This window comes from Pelecanus crispus, chromosome 3 (genome assembly GCF_030463565.1).
Source record: "Pelecanus crispus isolate bPelCri1 chromosome 3, bPelCri1.pri, whole genome shotgun sequence".
NCBI lineage: Eukaryota > Metazoa > Chordata > Aves > Pelecaniformes > Pelecanidae > Pelecanus > Pelecanus crispus.
Genome location: NC_134645.1, coordinates 116,674,319 through 116,697,230, shown reverse-complemented (window position 1 = coordinate 116,697,230; position 22,912 = coordinate 116,674,319). Strand labels below are relative to the sequence as shown.

At 38.8% G+C, this 22,912-nt stretch overlaps 1 protein-coding gene across 2 annotated transcripts in view; it reads right to left on the bottom strand.

Annotated features, from left to right (window-relative positions):
• Positions 1–22,912, bottom strand: part of GREB1 (growth regulating estrogen receptor binding 1) — a 62,394-nt gene that overhangs the window by 15,192 nt on the left and 24,290 nt on the right. Inside the window, exons 12-22 of one of the 2 annotated variants that reach the window (XM_075707379.1) lie at positions 22,545–22,670; positions 21,882–22,079; positions 21,611–21,791; positions 19,581–19,773; positions 18,861–18,997; positions 17,163–17,502; positions 14,529–14,644; positions 13,595–13,794; positions 11,703–11,792; positions 8,971–9,605; positions 1,237–1,339 (exon numbers count right to left, since the gene is read on the bottom strand). In XM_075707379.1, the coding sequence (XP_075563494.1) occupies positions 1,237–1,339; positions 8,971–9,605; positions 11,703–11,792; positions 13,595–13,794; positions 14,529–14,644; positions 17,163–17,502; positions 18,861–18,997; positions 19,581–19,773; positions 21,611–21,791; positions 21,882–22,079; positions 22,545–22,670 (2,319 nt within the window). The remainder of the gene's footprint in view (positions 1–1,236; positions 1,340–8,970; positions 9,606–11,702; positions 11,793–13,594; positions 13,795–14,528; positions 14,645–17,162; positions 17,503–18,860; positions 18,998–19,580; positions 19,774–21,610; positions 21,792–21,881; positions 22,080–22,544; positions 22,671–22,912) is intronic. The other variant, XM_075707380.1, reaches the window with a different exon arrangement.

Here is a 22,912-nt window from a genome sequence, read left to right as displayed (position 1 = left end):
ACTCTCGGATAAAAGAAAAATAGTAAATTGTATTGGTATAATGTGCAGTGAAATCATGCCTTTTTCTGAAACAGGTTAACTGACATAAAAACCCAGATGTACACAAGTCCTTACCAAATACTTTTCCACCTTTGTCAAGAGCATGAAAGATCTGACAAGAGTAAAATGGACAGTAGTGAGGAGTTCAGTTTGGGGGTCAGCTGTAAGCTGCTGTAGAGAGCTGTAATTCCATGTCTATGAGTATAGACTAAATTATTTACAACAGGTGAGACCCTGTCTTCTGGCATCCAAAGTAAATATGAAACTCAGGTGGAATTAGTCAGATGGTGAAATTATCTTCACGCCCTGACTGTGAGTTACCTCTAAAATCCTGCCTAAAATACAAAGGATTGCTTGCATAAACCTCTCCCCTAGCAGACTGGTCACCTTTTCCACAGGTTTTGCCATAAACCTTGGAGGATAGCTGCCTCTTCCTCCCGCACAGCTCGGTGTGGAGGAAGACTCCTGGGTACTGCCCCCAAAAGCCCTCCGAGACAAGAGCTGAGGCACAGTCCCACAGTAAAATGACTGAACAGCTTCCAGCCAGGGGCTGACGGAGGCAGCTAGCAGGCAGGTAGCACCCAGAGACTCTCCACGGCTGACTGTGGGCATGCTTTTAGTGCAGAACTAGACATATTCCATAAAATATCACCCATCTTTTTCTATGTAATCCAGCCCTTAGTTACAGAAATACATCTGGAAACACAGTGGAGTAACACACTGTAAATAAAGGAAGTTTAGACTAAAATTAGCTATTAGAGAGCAGGAACTGTTTTCCTCCCTCATGTAGTCTTATATACGTAGAAAATATGACATTGCTCCTCATGGTATAAATCTGCTGGAATTTCACTGATCCTTTTTATACACTTTACCACAAAAGTTCATTCCAATTCTAAACTCAAAACCAACGGCTGGATATTATTTAATATAGATAAATGATGTTGATTACTTCCCAAGAAAAACAGAGGTATGTGGTTTTCTTACTGAGAGGAAGACTAAACTCTAAACGATGAGTAAAATAATAAAATATTCTTAAGTATCAGTTGAAGATTACACAAAAATTTTCTTAAAATATTTCAATAATGTAAATTAATTACAAAGGTGAATGGCATAGAATATACAGACAACTACTTTTCAATTTTAGATAACACTTTTCTACAGCCTCCAGAAGCAAATATTTTTATATTAAGAACTTACTACTGTTGATTTCTTCCTCATCATAAACATCCACTTCTGTCAATCTAATCAGCATTCGGGACAAAATACTGAGGAACTGCAGATAAGCACCTGTTTTCCCTATCTGTAAATATATAAATTAGAAAATACAAAAGTAAACTTTCATTTTTCAGCATGTTACTTTTCCTCATATCTGTAAATTGCAGCTGCAGTGAAACCGAATATTAATATTCAGCATTTGCATATCCCTGTATTTGTATATTCCTTGGAATAAATGAAATGCTTAAAAGCTCAACAGTTTTGTTCTCTCTATGCAGCAACCTAGTTTGGAAAATACATTTTATATCACAGGTCTAATTGCAGGCCCACAGACAAGAATTTTCTCTCCTGATGTTACAGTTTCTACATACACAATGAACTTTTAAAAATCCATACAAGCTCATAAAATGTTCCAAAAACTCCTCAAACTACAAGATAACTAAAGAATTCCCTCAACCCTTTCACATCTGCATAATTTACCAGTACACTGACTGCTATTGAAGTACAGTGACTAGCCTGAAGAACAAAGTGGCGTGCATCTATAGAAGAACTTGTGTAGGACACTCCCATTCCTGGAGGGCATGGCATATGTAACAATGTGTTGTTCCACCTCTTGTGATGAAAATATATTATTTCGCTTCCACTGTTTTAAAATTACCTTTTAAAAGCCCACTTAAAAATTATCTTAAGATTATAACTTTCTCCTTTCTTTTTTACCCCACCAACACACTATATACATTTTCTCTTCATTACGCCAAATAGTATTGCTGCCCTTGTATAGTTTTTTCAGCTGAAAGGTATAAGCCACAGCCAATGATTTATTCAATGGATTGTTCTGTGTCTTCCACATAAAGTTTGCTGCAGGTAACATCAAGTAAATAATGTCGTATCTAAGCAGACAGCTTTACAAACCATTACACTTGAGCAGGAAGCAGTACACAATTATTTTCAATGAGAAAAAAGAGACCAGCAAGCTCATGTCACTCTCACAGGAGAATGAACATGCTGTGATTTCTTGTGTGTGTATATAGTTCAGCCTCAGAATGGCACTGATGTCCACTTGACAACTTAAGACTAATGTCACACCTGTACAGGGGAGGTTAACATAGAATGTACATCAGTTATGACACATTCTGCTGCAACCGTCTGATTTCATAAAATGATACCGGATTTTGGACTAAGTCTATATTACTACAGAATTGAAAACCTAGCTTCACTGCCATTACTGCTAGGACATGTCAGAAGCACAGGGTGCTGAATTACTAAATATAATATTGAATTTACTATTTCCCATATATGTCAAGTGAAATTTTCATTTTTTCTCGACATTTGAGAAGGGAGGCTTTGAAGCTGAAGCAAGAGTAGGCAAACATTTGTTTTGGTTGAAGTTCAGTATCTGTTGTTTTTAAATCAGACTGCATTTTAAACAGTTGCTTTCCAAGGGTGGAAAAGGGTACCATTATCCCCATTGAGGGTCAAAAAAGCCTTTCAGATACACATGGTAGACCATGTGTTACCACACAACTCTCTGTTATCTAGGAGTAACAGAGGAAAAAAGTGACTTGGAGTAGAGGAAATGATAACATGGACCATAGTCAGCCCATGGACCAGAAGTTTCTAACTCCCAGTCTGGGTTTTTCTGTAAAATCCATGCAGACTAATGAGAATCTTTTTACTGACCCTGGAACAAGGTTCTAAACTTGGCTGCAATGGTTATAGATCGGTGAGCTGAACAAAAACAAGATCTTATCTTCCTACATCTGAGGCAAACCTGTTGATAGGTTGTTCTAGAAGAAAATACTTTCAATGTTTTCTCTCAAGTCTAAGATTACCTTTATATGACCTTATGAACGTATTCTTCTAAAGGGCCTCTGATCATCATTTCATTAAACACAGGGTGGCCTGACAGATTAACAGTTCCTTTATTTCAAACAAATGAGAGATCATTTGTCAAAAGTACACACATAATCTGTTCCCTTGATATCAGGTATCTGTGTGAAAAGCTAATTCCTAATCTGTTTGAAGTACATACTTAGAGTTGTCAATGGAACAACGGGCTGAAAAACTTACTTTTTCTTTTCAGTAACCATTTAAAACTTATTCTATCAAAATCATGTATTTTCCTTTCCCTGGGGGACCAGTCTTCACCCATGATTTTCAATAATGTATCTGGGAGTGACTAGGCTATTACTATGTGGTACTTAGATGAAAGGTATCAGTTGTCAGTTGACTCAAGTATACACAAAGCCGTAGGGTCATGAGTCCAAAATGTTGGAAACCACAGGACTGCAAGTGCTAGTCCCTAACCACTAAACTAAAATGTATGTACTTATGATATTCCATGCATCATATCTTAACCCAATCTCATTATCTGTCACATAAAAAGTGTCCAATACAGTACTGTGAGCTTTATGAACTGTTAGGTATTAGCAACACTGCATGTAAAATGCTGGTGGAAACTTGCAGGAATCTCTCCATGTTTTCAGAATGTTTCTCTGCCAGGAGACAGATCAGGCTGAGCACACAGCAACATTTGTATTTGGACTGCATTCACCTGCACATTTACCTGCATTTGCTGCTGAAGAAATGAATTGGTGACATAGAGAACACCTTTTCCAGGTCATTTTGAGAAGATTTTCAAAAAGAAAATGAGAAAAGAATGATTTATCATTTACAATTAACATTTACTCCAGAAGGGAAGAACCTTGAACAACTGAACTTGTAGCATGCCCGGATAGGTAAATGCACCTTTGAAATTAATTGTATTATTTTCTATATGTACCATCTCTAGGCAAAATGGAACTGCACAGAGTGTCTTTGTTTGTTTGTTTGAAAATACTGAACAGCTGTCAATAAACAGAGCTTCCACATCTCTCCAAAAAGTCCTGGCCCCATCTGTCACCACCCATCTTTTCAATAGTTTGGGCATCTTAGGTAGCTGCAAAGAGATCCTGCAAGCAGGATCATAGAATCATAGAATAGAATCATAGAACCGTTTAGGTTGGAAAAGACCTTTAAGATCATCCAGTCCAACCATTAACCTACACTACCAAGTCTACTCTAAGCCAATCAAGGGTAGACTAGACTAAACCATGTCCCAAAGTGCCACATCTACCCGTTTTTTAAACACTTCCAGGGATGGGGACTCCACCACCTCTCTGGGCAGCCTCTTCCAATTCTTGACCACCCTTTCCGTAAAGAAATTTTTCCTAATTTCCAACCTAAACCTCCCCTGGCACAGCTTAAGCCCATTTCCTCTCGTCCTATCACTAACTACTTGGGAGAAGAGACCAACACCCACCTCACTTCAACCTCCTTTCAGGTTACGTACAACTTTGAAGCATAAAACCCCGTATTTGCCCATCCTCCATCTCCCACTGCAACCAAATACAAGATCTGCAAAGAAATTTTAAACCGGATACATGATTGGGCTGTAGCTTTACATGTCTTTAGAGAAGCCTAGTACAATGCCATGTTGATCCTAATTAATGACTCTGGGCTTACGCATGCTATAATATACTAACAATGATGACAGCTGGTAAGGAAGTACTCTGAGCGAGGTGTTTTTCTCCATATCCTGTCTTTGCTTTGCACATAAAAGCTGCAAACAGATTAAAAGAATGAAGGAACCTGGAACTGGTCTGCATTTTTACAATTCCTGAAACAAAATGTACATCAGGGGTGCTGCTACTGCAGACAGCTCTGCTTCCCAGAAAAAGGTTCCTCAAATATGTGGCAGTGCCCAGTGCCTTAGCAGATAAGGCACATGGGGGCCAATATTTCCAAATATTGGAAGCATTCCTCTAGTTTGTTTCTATCTACCTGAATTTGGATGACAGAATTCTGATGAATTGGACTTGGAAGAAGAAAATCCCAGAAGTAAAAATCTCAAATCTTGTGAAAACTTATGATAACTAAGGAATTTGAGGCCTGCAAAGATTTAGTATTTTGGTTTCTATTTTCATCCTCAGTGCAAAGGATGATTTGGCCTATAAAAAACTAAGAATATCTTTACCCTGCAGCTCGTCATTCATGAAGAGGGTAGCTGTAGCTGAGCAAGAGGAAGGAACATGAATTCAAATTCTTCCTGCAGAAAATTCAAAAGGCACAGAAGTCTAGTTTTTGTGTCAAAGACATACACTACCTAAGAGGAGTAGAAAGCTCTCCAAAGATTTTGACCACTGAACTGTGCTTGCCATAGATATCGAGGATAAGCTGAAAACACAGTCTGTCTAAGAATCTGAGAGAGATATATTCCAGTCAGAGAAATTACGTGTGTGCCTCCATGCTTATTCTTGGAAGTGACATCCAAAAGTGTTGTCGCAGCAGGTCTAACACTATGAGTTCCCTTTTTTTAACTTGTTCCAGACACTGGACACCAGGACCACTAGTAGTACTTTATTATTCTTACATGTTACTATAAAGTATCATCTGATTTCAGTCTTCACATTTGGAGAGATATGGCAAAAGGAGAAATAATTCCATAAGGCTTTAATTTCCAGGTGAGATAGTTCTTCACATACCACAGCAGTGGTTTTCAAATTGTGGTCTGCAAACCAATGATGATTCATAGAAAACATGCTGATGGTCCACAGACAGCTGGTCAAATGGTGCTGGCTCTTCTTGTTTCCACTTGCTACATTCTTCTAAACACAGCTAACAATAGATATATTAAATATTTCCCTAATATTTTTCTTACATAAGCTGAATGGTATATAAGCCCATCGTAATAAGATTTTAATAGGAGTAGAGGAAAACCAAATAATATGGGCAGCAGTTTTCTTCCTTAGAAAGTGTCTTAAGACATGCTTGCTCATTCCCTGGATGTGGTGCCACAGGACTGAGCCATGCTCATGAGCAGCTTCCACCCTTGAGGAAAACGCTGGTTCTAAGTTGTAATACCCAGTTAAAAAACAAAGGTACAAAACCTTGATTCGCAGTTTGGGGAACTTTAATATGAATGTTTTTAAGAAAAATATTTTAGTGAATTTAGGCTTCCTTATCAGCATTTTCTTGGGTGCACGAGGGACTAGATTTCTAGCCAAAGATATGATACATGTTGTTCATGGTGGTGCATATTTATTCATACTCACTAACCACTGGCTTCATTTCGATGATGTGAGCTAACTTACGGATATAGATCTATCCTATACCTATCCAGTTTTTGCTCCGTTTCCTAAAGCCTCTTACAGAAATAATGCATGTATTGACTTCTAATATACATAATTGTCCTTGTAAAAATGCATCAAGTCTTCTCATAAACCATTTTGATCAGTACAGAGTGTAAAATATCCCTGTGAGAGAAGAGTGAGTGTACTTTATTACTAATTACCCTGACAGTGCGAATTATAATTTTGGTTCACTAATGTGCCTAGTTTTCTTCCTGAATTAATTTCATATTTTTCATTTTAACAAACAGATTGCTTCCTGACTTGAATTTTAGTAAAGTAGTTTCTGCCTGATAAAGAAAATAACTACTTCCTAATTTTTGAAAAGATAGTACTCTGGCAGTCTTATACTTTGGCTGAAGTGTTATTAACACTCAGATAGGTGCTGCCTAATACTTGTTTTTATTTCTGCCTGTATCTCTTCATGCATTAAGCATTAAGTCCATGTAAAATGTTAATATTATCAAACATACATGTGAGTAAGACCTATTTCATGAAGCAAAATTATTTCTTCCCAAAAAGAGAAGGATAATTCTAATTTCTATATATTATATTGTAACTGTTCCTTAGAATAAACACTGTATAGTTATACCTTAAATGAATAAACAATCAACATACTTTTACAGCTTTTTATTTGGTTTACTGGAGTTTTTAGTAGTTTGGGAGTTTAAAATAGTAAAGGAAGCAAAGTTGCTGTCTTTTTCCACATACTGAAAAGAAAATATACCCCTAAATTTTGATACTTAGGAAGAAGACATGATATTCCTAATTTGATGTGTCTGAATTTGATCTGTGCAAAACAGGTATATTCTTCAGAAAGAACTGAGGAATATAAACCGAATAAACATGCCTTTTAGGAACTGATCCAACTGTATGACCCAATGCAAGACTAGGAAATAACCTGCATTGTGGAGACAGCTGGAGAAGAGAGTGAGTTTCAAGTAAAAGTAGTGATATTAAGGCTGAAATTCACTGCCGTACAGAGGGTCAACAAGAGTCAAATATTGAATAATATTTGAAAAAAAAAGGTTTGATAGTGAAAAGTGGTGAATACCATACCCTGGAATGGAGCCAATGAATAAATAAGCTGCCTGTTTAATTACAATTAGTTAAATGGCAAGTACCAAGTGTGTTAAGCATCAAAATGTTCTCACAGGTGTGCAGTATGCTCCCAGAAGTCTCTGAATGACTCTTCTCTGAGAATCACAGATTTACATCTGTGACCCAAAACCAAATGAATACCAAAGAAATATTTATTTATCGGCTAATCTGGATATTTAGGGTGGCTTTGGGAATAGTACCTTTGTGGGGTTTGATGTGTATGCATATAAAATTCTAACAAAAATTGTCACAGCCTGTGTTTTTCTTTGAGATGGAAATGAACATATCTATTCCAGAATGTATTCATTTTTACGCTGCAGCTTAGTATGAAATTCAGTTTCTTGATCACTAAATACATCAATCTTTGGCAAACATGGACAATTTAGATCAAAGAAATGGGTAGTGAAAAACTGCTCATCAGAGTACTTTCTGGAATCCATTATGAATTACAGTAACATTTGCAGGAAGTCCCAATATGAAAAGCCCATTTATGCTCTTTCTACTCTACTGCACCATAAATTTGGGTGTACAATGGAATACAATCATTTAACAAATAACAATATGTAGTTTCCTTTTGCAATGGATGGGCATGGAAGGGTGGATCATGTGGCAAGTTAAATCAGCAACTATCTTTAGATTAACTTTTTGGGTTGATGTTACAATAACTGGAAGCATGGGTCTTTGTCTTGGTTTGGATTTATCCTTTTTGACTTCTGAGGTTCACAGGACATATATATGCTCTCAGTAGGCATGGTGTATCTTCCTATCTTGTTCGTACTTCAGCAGAACGAGAGGCACAATATTACCTTTAGCATGTAACATGTGCATTGAACTAGGAGATACCTTTCTCAGAGATAAGTGCTAAACACTCTCAGAGAACTTAGAAGAGAAGGAACTTCTTAGGACTATACCCATTTCCATATATCTTCCCAAAATAATTTAAACAACTCTTGGGTCAGCTACTCATCTTGTAAATATGGCTCTGCTAATGCTGAACAGGCCTTCTTGCATGTGTTATTTACAACAGCTTCTATTTCTGTCTGCTGTGTGGAGGAAACAGAGAAAATAAATTACAAACTCCCAACTGTCTTCAGATTGATCATAAGAAAATGGTTTTGTGAAGATCTTTGATCTTTATTTAAAACGTAAATGCATATTCAACTTTAACAAACTGAAAGTATACATTAAATCTATCTCTTGAGCAAACTTTCTTTTAAAACATTTTAATGGACAGAGACTGGCAGAAAATTAACATTGCTGCAGCTTCATTGTCTTTGAACTCAGACTAACAGTAAAGAAAGGAAGATTATTTTATTAGAAGGGATTAGGAAATAAAATGTAAGCAACTTATCTCAACCAAAAAACCCCTTCAAGTATGAATAATAATAACTAATCTATTTTTTCTGAGATTATGATAAAATTAAACAAAATAAATCAATGATACTACCTTGTTCTTATTACACACCTGTGGTGGCCCACTCAGCAGCAGCCTCCTTGGGTGAAAGGTGTCCATTCTGCCCTCATTTCTATTGTTGTAGTCCATATGGATTGGCTTGGGAACCGTCCACTGGCGGTAGTATAGAGACTGCTCTGTGCAAGTCATCATCTTACTCATGAGAGGACGAAAAGAACTTGCCCACATAACAGAATGATAAGGCAAAAGGGAAGATGATTTGGGAAGTCCACTACTGTCCGTAGAAGTAATAATGTCATAAACCAGTTTGGGCAGGAAAACTATGGGAGGCTGTTTTGATGCTTTGGTCATGGAGCATTGAGAGGTCTGTAGGATGAAGGAGTTATGAGTAGGTGCAGAGGAGGAAGAAGAGGAGGAGAAAGGTGAGGACGATGACGAGGTGATGGAAATTTGGGCACTTTTTATATTTTGTTTTGTATCCAGCTGTTCAGTTACTGGTGGCAAGTGTTTGCTGATTGTTGTTTGTGCTCCCTTATCTACTTTCTGCTTCTGCCTTTCATAGTTATTTGTACTTTCTTCAGCGCTGTTGCTTAGGACTTGGCGGGGGGATTTTGCTGTATCCCCTGCTGCTATTAAAGGAGGAGATGACTCACCGCAGAATGCTGTAACTGAAAGAAAATTTGTATTTCAACACAGTGCAAGTATAACTATCTGCTAGTCAACGCCATAGTTAAACAAAACAAAACAAAATAATCATTTAGATATAGTATCCATCAAACATTGCAATCCCACTCCTGTTCTTGCTTTCACCTTTCTCATACAGGAAGCCATAGTGGCACTAGTTTGGAGTATTCACCTCAACACAGAAAGTGGCTTTTAAGGTACCTAAGTGTCTAGGAAAGATGTGAGTGATCGTCCTGTCCTCTACTTCTCTCATCCATTCCTTGCTTAAGGTCTTCATCAGATACTTTCATCACTCAAGACAAATATAAAATTACTGAAACCACCATTTAAAAGAGTGTAAGAAAATAAGTGTTCACAGGCTACAGACTGTGACTACAGAAATGGCTGCACAGACTGACATCTAGAAACAGTCCTCAGCTCTTGAGTCACATCTGATCTGACACTCATGTGTCTGCATCACTGCAGCACTTAGTCTGATCTAACAAAACCTGGCTCTCAAGTCTCTGGTGCTACATAATGCATTAATGCATTCATACAGCTTTTGGTCAGCTCAGAGCACATACTGAACTCATGAATGTTGGCCTTGGATGTGTCATGTAGATATACCCCATAGCTAATTGCTGATTTTCTGAAAGTGGTATATTTTTACCTTATATATTCTAGCTACTAAAATTTCTTGAAAGTTTAAGGCCTCATTTTAAGTGGTTCTGAGTATCATTAATGCTTAGTGAATTCCAAAGAGGAGATGCAAATAATTCACAGTCTTCAAAGTAGACTGAGAACTGGTTGAGGAATTAGTCTCCACATGGCAACAGGAATGTCTGTCTGAAGCTGAACATAGATAAAAACAGCTTTCCTCTCATGGTAAAAAAAAAAAAAAAGTCTTCATTCTCAAAAAACCCCCACATTTTTAACTAATAAAAGTCTGTAGTTTCTCTTGGTCTCAAGAAGTAGTAAGATATACTCTAGCTGCATATTAATCTAAAGTAGCCAGTGCAGGACATTAGCAATAAATACCAAAATATTGCCGCAGTATGAATGTTTCAAGTAAAACCACTGTGGCATCCCTCAAAATGCCAGTATCCAAGAGCACATTAAAAAAAAAGAAAAGAAAAAAAGATTTCTTTAACCACAGGCAGATTGAGGCCACAAAAGCCACAGGCAGGCCACACGGACACTGTGGAACTGATGAGAGGCCCAATTTTAAAGAAGAAAAAAACATTTTGAAAATTAAAGTGTTGAGGAAGTTTATCCAAATGTTTTCAAGCTTTTTTTTCCTTTTGTAACCACCACTGTGCCTGTACAAAAGAAAGCATGGGCCAAATATGCATGTCACCATGTTGAAAACTACAATTAGATCAAGAAGAATTTACTGTTACTGACAAAAAAATAACATGTTTTAAAAAGCTGCATGAGATTGTGACTCCTAGGAAGTTATGGTACAATTTATATTCCCCACTTTTATTCAACTCTCCTCTTAATATTATCTGCATAAAAAGCATGCAAAGAAATTTATCAGACAAAAGAGCTGTAGTAGTTCTTAACATTGCCTCATGCTTTCTACATCAGTTTGCAGATTAAAAAGGAACCAAATATTTAAAAAATTGTCCACCTCTAAAAGAGCTTTCAAACAGCACAGAAATTAATGAGTGAACATGCCAGAGCAAAAACAAAAAGGTAAAAATACCAATGAGACCAAGCATGCTGTTTCTCCTTTATCTTTAAAAAAGACTTTTAAAGAATGTGAAGCATGTTTTCTTTTTCTAAATTGTCATAGCTTCAGTGAACACTTTCAGCCATCACAGTACTGAGGATTCATACCTCAGTTGCACATATTAAGGAAGTGCCTGGTTTATGCACGCCACCCTATGACTATTTTCCAAGCAAGAAAAGATCTTATTTCTTATATTTCTGAAGCCTGATGCTTTTTTTCTTTTAAAGTTGTCTTTAGTGATTCCATTAAAATAGGCCTTACCAAAACCTCAGTGATTTATGACTTTTATTATTTCTCTAATAAGTTGAATAAAAGGTCTTTTCTATGTCCTAAATGTAATTTCATAGAGATGATCTTAAGGTCTTACTGGAAGCTTTTGAAGAGAGAGATGAAGATGCAGAGTCATGGGAACAAGATCTTTCTCTTTTCATGGGACTTCTCTTTTCTGAAGTAGAGCCTGTTTCATAAACGGTAGTAGGGGAAAACAAAAACAAAATATAAATTAAGTAAGCCTGTAAGAAGGCACAGCTACAGTGTCAAAGTAGGGAAAAGCACACAAGAGTTTGTGTGGGTTTTGTCCTCGTTCTGACACTGTTTTCAGCGTGGAGAGTATCTGTTCGTACCATGCAATATTGGACCAGCCTATGGTCTAATCTAACTACGCTGAGCTGCAGTAGCTTCACAAAATCAATGCTGCAGCCAGGAGCTGGCAATTTCTAGGCACTTCTCAACCGTGCTTTCTCTTTCTACCCATGTCTCACTTTCCTCACTAATCCAGTGACAGGAAAACCAACAGGCAACAAGCTCTATTTTGTCAGTATGTTATGAAATTACCTCCTACCCCATACATTACAGATTTATGGCTAGATTATATCGCAGCTTTTGGTGATGAAAATCCATATTTGGATGGCCACCAAGAATATTCGCTTAAGGTTCCTAGCTTAGGTTTCTAAGTTAAAATGCTTGTTTCTCTACAGTTTTTCCATGATAAACAGAGACATAAGCACTGCTGGCAGAAAACTTAAGACTGTAAGTCTGTCTCAGGTGTTCTGGATTGGACTCTGGAGGAGCATACCATACTTCATGGACTTGGAAAGTAGCCTTACAACTGAGATGCCTCACAACTTAGGTGCCCATTTGACAGACATACAATCTTGGCATATGTCAACTGAAGGGACAGAAGTACTCATCACATCTAAAGTAGGCCTCTATTGTAGACAGTCTGAGTATGACCTCAGGTATTTCATTCCTCTAGGAAAAGTACATATTTGATTAAAGTAAATATTTTTGTTCTGCTTGTCCTGCTATCCTTATTATCAACGAGCAAGAACTTAATAGGTGAACAGTAACCAGTTGTCTTCCTCCTCATAGTATAGAAAAGGAAATGAAGGCAAGCAGTTTGGGATTTAGATAACCTATGGGGATAAAAATCCCTTGTTTTCCACAGTTGCAAGGCACAATAGACAGTAAAGAAAAATGTGAAAAACTTAATAATAACTGATAATGCCCATCAACTATCATTCAAGAAAAACCCCCAACAGTTCCTGGGTAAATTAATTTTGTTTGTTTACGCATTTATATGTTCTTAATTGCTCTCTTAAGAAATTATAAACTCACCAACTCTACATTGTCAGTTTGAATTCATGGACATTTTCAAGGAGTACTCAGAGGTTACTATGTTCAGATATATTTTCTACCCATACTATTTAATACCTTACAGACTAGAGACTACTCAGCTGTACTATATACAGTTTCCTTGGGAGGAATCTTCATCATTGTCAGTATGTAACCATAGGTTCGGTAGCATCAGTCAGGGACAGTTTAGGTGGAGTCACTGCTTCCCAGATAGCAAAGCGCATACTTCCCTGCTGCGAGGAGGGCAACACAGCACAGCACTCCAAACGGTGAGCATCACTGGATGTACCCACTCGAGCTCCACTTTGCAGCTGCCATACCATACAGGGCAAAGGAGGTAGGGAGGGAGGGGAGAGAAGGGAGCCAAAAAACAGAGAGAGAGAACAGATGCAGCAGCAGGACTGCAAGAGATTAAAATGCTGCAGCAGCAGCAGTCCTTGGGCAGGGAGGGTGAGAAAACACATGTTCAACGAGATGAAGCAAAACCGAGGAGAAGAGCTGACTCAGTAAGGTTAACTCCAGAAACCTTCACCAAGCAGGTGTCCATACAATCCTGCTTTTTTAAATACAACTCAATCATTTTACAGTTTCTTCAGTTTCTTTTATTATCACTACTAATAATACCTTCCATCACTATTTCTTCATCTTCATTATCAGTGCTGCTTAGTTTCTCTGGGTCACTTTCTAGTACATCATTCACAACTGCTTTCTCTGTGTGAATTTCTGAGCTCACAAAGTATGCCGCCAAACCAAGTTCTTGCTCCAAGGTTGTCCTTACCAAACAAGATGAATTTATTAAACGTAGGTCACAGTATCTCAGTGATCTGGAGAGAAACCGGAAGGGGTAGTATGAAAACTCACTGTAATCTACTCCCTTATTTCTTTTACAAACACAGTCAAAGGGGAATTTTTTCATGAACTACTTAAACTATGGATGAGATGATAGAACACAGTATATCTTTTGTGCTTAAGAAGTTTACCCCTGTGGTGCATACACTTTTCTTTTTCTTAAACCAGTTATGCAGCTTAATCTAGTGCACTGAACATTAGCATCAGCATAAGAAAAAGAATAATCATTTGGGTTCTAAGCCTAACACACAGAATAAGATTCAGCTGAACATACAAAAGCATTTAGTGCCATCTTAATGGCCCCAGGGCATCCTGTCTGGTTTCTGCTGCCACTCCAGAAGGCACTGATCTCTCCACACATCCTGTAGCACATATGCCAGCATCATGCAGATGTCTCAGCTACCCTAAGGTATCTAATGTAGCTATACTTTTTTTTTTTTTATGTACCTTACATACCCTTATTCTCTCCCCTAAACTGGGACAACCCTCATAATATTTTCTGAGCTATTTATATCTTGCCATAAACAGGAGGTTGTTATGAATAATATGGGGTTTGTATTTATGATACAAAAACTGCCAAAAAGTGGAAAAGAAACATCTTGACACTAAAATCTGTTTTCTTCTCCCACAAGTAATTACACAGTTAATCTTTAGCCATTTGGTAAGCAATGGATTAAAAACTGTCACTGAGAATACTAGACCTTCTTACCGTGGCAAAGACTCTCCTTGTGGATCCATACCACTAAATATCAATATACAAGGCAAACCTTCCAATTCCAAATAGGTCTGTGGCCTCCAATCTGCATCTTCAATTTTCTGCCAGAGCTGTATAAGGTAAGAAACACTGTTGGACATATCCATATGGCACAAATAAAAGTACAGAAATACATACTTTTATCATCCATTATATTGAGAGTAGGATGGCCCTGCAGAGGGACCTGGACAGGCTGGACCGATGGGTCAAGGCCAACTGTATGAGGTTCAGCAAGGCCAAGTGCCGGGTCCTGCACTTCGGTCACAACAACCCCATGCAGCGCTACAGGCTTGGGGAAGAGTGGCTGGAAAGCTGCCTGGTCAAAAAGGACCTGGGGGTGTTGGTTGACAGCCGGCTGAACATGAGCCAGCAGTGTGCCCAGGTGGCCAAGAAGGCCAACAGCATCCTGGCTTGTATCAGGAATAGTGTGGCCAGCAGGAGCCAGGAGAGGATTGTGCCCCCGTATTCGGCACTGGTGAGGCTGCACCTGGAATACTGTGTCCAGTTTTGGGCCCCTCAATACAAGAAAGACATTGAGGTGCTGGAGCGTGTCCAGAGAAGGGCAACAAAGCTGGTGAAGGGTCTGGAGCACAGGCCTTATGAGGAGCGGCTGAGGGAACTGGGGCTGTTTTGTCTGGAGGAGGCTGAGGGGAGACCTTATCGCTCTCTACAACTACCTGAAAGGAGGTTGTAGTGAGGTGGGGGTTGGTCCCTTCTCCCACGTAGTTAGCGATAGGACGAGAGGAAATGGGCTCAAGCTGTGTCAGGGGAGGTTTAGATTGGATATTAGGAAAAATCTCTTCACAGAGAGTAGTCAAGCATTGGAAGAGGCTGCCCAGAGAGGTGGTGGAGTCACCATCCCTGGAAGCATTCAAAAAACGGGTAGACGTGGCACTTGGGGGCAGGGTTTAGTGGGCATGGTGGTGTTGGGTTGATGATTGGACTGATGATCTTAGAGGCCCTTTCCAATCTTAATGATTCCTAGTTTTTACTTTCATTATAAATGATCCAGCCACCAAGCCAGGAGGCGTGGGGTTGCTACTCTACCCTTAATTGGTTTAGTGGTGGACTTGGTAATGTTAGGTTAATGGTTGGACTGGATGACCTTAAAGGTCTTTTCCAACCTAAACGATTCTGTGATTCTACGATATGAATCCGTTTGTACAGTGGATGGATGTTGCCCCAAGGGAAGGCACAGAGCAGAGCCAATTTCAACATAGGTAGATTGCCCAATTCCTAGAGCATTACAGGTAGCAACCTGCCTGCTGTAAGTCTGAGTTTGGGACAGTATGTTCCAGTCTGAAAAGCCTCCCAGTTTCTCAGCTGTGTAGCACTGAGGCCAGGGCATATAAGGGTAGAGTGGATATGGTACAATAGACAGTATAGCCGAGTAAGAGCTTTGGGGGAGAGACTTGCTTCTTATGGCAGATAATGTATGTATATCTGAGTCCAAGGAAGAAAATGAGCTAGAAATGAAGCTTTTTCACCTTAGAGGAATGGGGGAAAGCTGGAAGTGTTCAACACACACATACCACTGTCCTCACTTGCTATGCTCTGAAGTCTTCTGCTCTCCCCCAAAGCTATCAGTTTTTCTGATAACTTCATAAGAAGTTTTATAACTAGATCTATTGTTTGACTGTTTAGTATCAGGTTGTACTGCTTTACTCACATCAGTCAGTCCTTTTTGCTGTAAGACTGATCTACAGATAAGGAATATACAGTAGGACCAACAGTACAAGAACTTGGCCTCTGACATTCATACATGTACCAGTATTATGCATGTCAGAGAAGATAACCAGGATGTGATTCAGAACTAATACTGATTTTTCAGAATAAGTTATGCCTAATTTATAGCAGAATGGGATAAGCATTAGGCCCTGGTTCTCAAATGACTTTATCTAACATGTATTGAATCAGACACAGTACAGAGTGTACCTTATATTATCCTAGAGTGTAATTACATTTTCGCTTTGGCGGTCAGATGGTGGTAATATTACAAAAAGCAAGGCAGTATCAGAGGCTTTTGTTAAACAGCTGACCCAAGACTCTGGACCTAAAGGATGTAAATTAATCCATAAACCCACACATGGTCCAGAAACCATACAGTTCTGAGCTGTGAATACCAGGGTGTTCTAGGACCCATAACTAGCATCACTGATTTGGCACCTTCAAGCCACCTGCTAGTGACAAGAATAATGTAACTCTCAACTGGTCACCTATTAAAATCTTTTTGCACTATAATGATTTTGTGAGAAAATTCTGCTAAAACTGTGATAATTTTATTTGGTTTTTCTCTTTATTGCTCATGGTCCCTGTACATAAAAGCAGTTCAACTGTTTGGGGAGGGTTGCTGCTGGAAGTCAAGTTCTAGCCATGTCAGTTAATACTTCACTGAGTATTAAGCAGAGGTAGGACAGTAGAGGAGTCACAGACAGTATGTCTAAAAGATAAAAGTCATGTTCTTTATGGTAGTTTTTATTTTTAACAGTAAGACCTGCACTTCAGCTCATGACCATAACTCTCACCAGTAAAGTCTCCCCACCTACCCGTCTAATGAAACTTCCCAGTATATGTCATTCTGCAAGTTACCTTTAGTTGCTCCACAAAATGCTTCCCTATTGTGATTCCAGAATTAGGATTTCCCAAGATTATTTCAAAGTTATCTTCAAGGGCTAGTCTTTCCCTTACATTATACAGACGTTCATATGCCACTGCAGCCAGCGGAGTACATGGAATTCTCAACACTACCATCAGGCCATGACCACTAGGACATTGTCTTGAAGAGTTTATTAGGTTTTGGGTGATTTCCAGAGTTTCAACTGAGGTGTAATTCTTCATCTGAGAAAGACCACACACTGCCATCATAGCTGCAGAGTAGTGTTGTATGAGGACAAAAGTCCTTATCACTGCACTGTGTAATCTGGGGAACCTGAAATAAATGGTAAATTAAATAGTGAAGTATTAAAGGCTAAAGTGAAAAAGCTAGTTTTTACAAACTATAGTACGCTCAGGATTTTCTCCTGTAAAGAATCCTTCGTAAATACTATACAACAGAATCTCACTAAATTTGCAGTTGGATAGTCTTTGCAAGACATCATTTCACAATCAGAACTGATGTTGTCTCTCCATTTCTTAGCAAGATTTACTAAGCAAGTAGTTCAATAAGGTTACATCACTTCAAGTTACCAAGACTTTACTGCTGTTACAAAATTTGTCACAGAATATTTGCTAAGGCACTCAGTAATATCATCAACCAAAATTATATTATTTTGTCAATAAGAATAGCATTCTTCATTATGTGTTATTCTTAAGGGGTGGGGTGGTGTTTCTCATTTTCTTACTGAAGCCCTGAACCAACTTACTCTTGTTTCCAAGAGGACTGAATACGTAGGCAGCATCCAATAGGCACTCCAAGTTCCCAAGCCCAGGTACACCCTGCCTCAATCCCCAATCTATGGAAGGGAGAGACATGGATATGCAATAGCTTCCTGTGCTCTGGTTTTCACAGAAATGAAATCCAGGTGCACAGTAAAAAGAGGAACTATGGCTTGCTCAGAGAAGTGCCTGGTATGTGTCGTCAGAGCTCCAAAGCACCCTGTAGCAAGCCCCAGCAGTTAAGTGTGGGTGTGTTCAGTCTCCCAGTTAGCAATACAAATTCACAAAATTTTACTTGTTCTGCCCCATTCTTCTTACAGATCCCAGAGAGTTCATTCACAGCTGCACATATGCACATAATGTGTCACTGCTCTTTTGCAGTGATTCTAGACTTGCTCCACAGGGACCAAGGAAAATGATGACGTATTTTCAAGCTCTGATGATGCTCTGAAATATTTATCGCTGATTTAAGTATACAAACTACAGTGATACGTCTACTTCTCTTTGTGGTCCAAGTGCAGTATACACAAATTCTATACATCAAAATCAGCCAGGGTCAGCAAGTGATAACGTTGGACAAAAGTAATAACACATTTGAAATGACATGATGATGCAATGTTAGATTATTATAATATAAAAGTAGCTACTGGTCGCAACAAGAACACACTCTAAATTGGGCTCAGCAATGTGGATGTTCATAGTAAGAGGCAGCCTAGACTGACTAGATTACAGGCCAAATATATACAAAAAAGATGGAAGGAGAAAATAAGAACGAGTGAAATGCCCTTGCATACACAGCTGATTTGTGGGACAGCGAGGGGAAAAAAAAAGAACCAGACTTCTAGCTAGTAACACAAGTCACTAGAATGAACCTCCTAAATTTCCTGTGTTAAACAAAGGAGGGTACCATACCTCTTTCCCAAAGCCATGACCATTGCTTCAAAAGAGCTGTCGTACCGAAGCAGTGGAATACTATGTCCAGAGAGGGTGGACTCAATGAATTCTGACAGTCCAAAGTATTTCTTGTTTTCATGGTATAAATCTACCCCCTAAAGCAAATGAAGCAATAAAAATATAAAGGTAAAGTCTATCAATTATTAATTTACAATTGATTAACTATTGGTATCTGATATATTTGCACTCACATTCTCTAATAAGCATACATCTACTCAGACATATTAAAACAAGGAGAGAAAGAAACAGAATTAATTTTTTTGAGAGAACAGAAGTTTGACCCAATTTTTCTTTGTTTCTCTCTTTCCCCCCACATATACATATACACAGACAGAACAGCTATATTGAATAAATATGCACACATATGAAGAAAATCCATGTATGTACATGCAGTAATGCACTAGAGACAATTTTTCAGATTATTTCCATTTATGTAGCTCAAGGATTTTTAGCAGAGCTACTACAATTCATAGAAGATACAAAAGGAATAAAGAAATAAAAGCAAGAAATGACAGGATAAGTGAAGGGAAAAAGAACTCGCCACAGACTGAACAAGAAAAAGATGCCATGCAAACTTCATTGCTGTTTACTCATGGGGCCTTCACAGTTTTGCCAAGTATGTAAATGTAAAATAACTTATGAAAAGCTCACAAAAACACCTCAAAGCATCCATCTTACATTGCTGTATGAAGAAGGCCAGTGGATCTCATTGTAAGGGCTGATATGAGTATGCTGTGTCTGCAGCGCATAGGGGAAGGAAGTCACATGGAGGGTCACAATATTTGGCGCCTCTTTCACCTCCCTGCAGTTCAACAGTCTATCAACAAGTCCTGTAGACAGTTCTGTTTGAGGATAAAGGCTATGCATAGCACTGCAAAAAAGAAACCCAAAACTCTCCAAAGTGATCAGCACAAGGGAACATTTGTGTCAGTGGAATAGATTTAACCTGGATGTGAAATCGAAGTTAAACACGTACAAGGAACTTAGGACTGTATTCTTTGCCCTGCTTTTGTTGCATAGAAGGGTGGAAAAAGAAATGCAAATGATTTTACTGCAGCCGAAAATTTCTGTAAGCCTGATAAGCTCCCTAGCTAGCAAATTACCAGTCCCTTACAGCTACCAGAATATGAGAGAGAAAGGATGAAAGGAAGCTGACGTTTTGGCAGTTACCAATAGACACATAGTCCTGTAGTAACTTTGGCCAGATTGTTAGTGCTGCCCTTAAGAAAACATAATTCTGACCTACAAAAATCAAGATAGAAAATGACAGACAGTAAGTCAGTATGACAGAAAAACAGAGGGAAGCTACCTGTGACAGAGCTACTATGAGAGGAAATAATAGTTACTGTTAGGGCAAATGCCAGTGTCATGGAACATCTTACGGTCAATTCCTTGCTCTGGTGTAAAACTTCAGTCCAAATTCATGCTATTTAATTTTTGGCATTTACCTGCAGTGGCTAAGTTACAAGCCTAGTCACTGCACGCTCCTTCTGTTACCAGCAGAGAGAGATAAGTAACTCCTGAAACTGGCTGTGTCCATCCATGATCTAAGCCAGCCCTCAGAGATGCCCGTGTCTCTGTAGTGACTATGTGGGCAATCCAGGCAATTACACTCCTGTTTTAGGCACTTCATTTGACTGACTTCAGTTAGGTGGCATGAATCCTGCTGTGCAGAATAGTCGCTTAAACATTTGTCACTTACATATCTTTATTAGATAAGAGGAAAAAATATCAAAGTTAAGCAGAAATACAGGTACTTCCCTATCACTCAAGGATGAATAACTGCCTTAAAGGCTGTGACAGCTGTAATAGATCATGTACGTTCCTAAGATATAACGGAGTTGAACAGGAAACCCTCACATGCAGAAATAAAGTTTTAATGGAAATCATCATTCTTAACTAGTGTGAAAGACAAGACCTTATCATTTCATTCACAAGCAAGATTCCATAGTTTCTGGTTTCAGAACCACTACTGTGCTGCCAAAGTTGGAATATGTTGGTGTTTCTGGAATTCAGTATGTTCTCCAAGCTCCCCAGTACCTCAGGAGCCAGAAAGCAAAAGCAGCCCAACTTCCCAGCAGGCAGATTGTTGAGAAGCCAAGGAAACAGGGCTCTGTGAGGGAAGCAATGAGTTATGCAAGTGAGCTGATGGGGAACTTGGTAAACATCAGACAGAAACCTCCCTGCTTCCCTGAGAAGTCTACCTGACATTACTATGTGTCCACAGAAGCTTTCAATTCTTACAAATCAGTTATTCTGGAGAGAAAAAACATTGTACTGGAAAATTTCCAATCAGTTAAAAAATAAGCAGCAGTGTTGGCTCACTAGTTGTCTACTCCCTGTGGAGGGTTTTTGCATGTTTTACAGCCCAGAGAACACTGACAGAGGATAACGAGCTCTGTGTACTTTCACAGGAAGCTTTCCTTTGAACAAATGACAACCAGTCAAAAAAACAATAGCTGTGGCTGAAAGAAGATAAGAATGGTGAGCAAGGAAAGCTGAAATGTTCCACTGAGGCATAATATAATACGCAGAATAAGAATAAGTCATGAAGGACCTTAAAAGAAAACATGTTTCCTGAACGCATGGGAAGAGAGAGTTAGCAGAAAGATGCAAACAAAGATCAAGGGAGGGATAAATCAGAAAGCTGATCTTGAGAGCTAATGCAAACAATAATAATTTCTCTAAAAACAAGTTAGTTTTCTTACCTCATTAGATCCCAGTGTGCGTGATCATGGATTAGGACAAACAGCGTATGTGGATTCTGCATCGAGTTTTGTAAAAAGACTTTGAATTTAATCTGGGCTTCTGCATCTATTTTCATAACATACTGTTCCACCCTCTGCTTTGTAAGATGTTCCTTTTCTAATCCAAGTTCTAGTAAAATACCTAAAGAAATGGAACAAATATCAGTATTTCCAGATACAAGTGCATTTAACAATTTCCTGTAAACATAAAATAAAGGTAACTAATGAGCACCTGAGTGCCAGAGATGAAACAAAGTCTGCTGATAAGTCACTTCAGAGGGTGGAACACAAATCAAGAAATCAATTTTCTCGAAGGAACCCAAATCAAGATTTTGAGTGCTGGAGTCAGCAATTGAGCAAATATGAGACAGCAATTTCTGAGCCACTGCTAGCTGGAATGGACGAATCTGATGTCGTTCAATCTCATAACCTGGAAAAAGGCAAAATTCTGTTTAGATATATGCCCAAAGTCTAATCTAACACAAATAGAGTCTGGCAAAGAATGATTGATCTGCTCTTTAAGGTACTTTGCTTATGAACAGGAGTTCCAGTTTATGGAAATCTATATGGAATATGCAAAGAAATCCTTCTGCATTTGGGCATTTTGGTCCTATAAGTCTCTTAAATATCTGAGAGCTGGAAATGAACTTGTGCGATAGTGTTCTGCTGCCATAGAAGTAACACTCAGAGCTTCAGAGACTACAGAACCCAGTGGAATGGAGCAGAGCATCCATTAGTGTAAATCTGAATATCCCAAGACGTGAGTTACTGTTTGCCTCAGGACCTTTGCCTTCAAGAGCCTTGGACTCTGCCCAGGTGGATCTAAGTGCACACCCAGAGACCTGGTCTCAAGCACCCTACTCTGTCACCTCTTTAGAAAATCCTCCTTACTTACTTGTACACGCAGCTGCTCCAGTTCCATTCAGTGCTGTTGGTTTATTCACTGAAGCAGAAGGTGATGAAGGGGTGTGCCCTTGGTTTTCCTGATAAAATTTCTCCAGCAAAAGATCAATGTCACCCTCTATCAAATTGAAGGGATAGTGGAATAAACATCCATATTAATAAGAGCTGCATTTCATACTGATTTTGTTTTGTAGATATGAAAGAGCTTTAGATATGCCTGGTGCACTTGGCTTATTGGCTGTTTTATACAGAAACCCTCTTGTTATTTTCTATTTCATCTGGTTTTACAGCATATCACTAATAAAATGCAAATCAGGGGATGACAGACCAACTCTGCAGACCACTGGCTAGGACATTTAT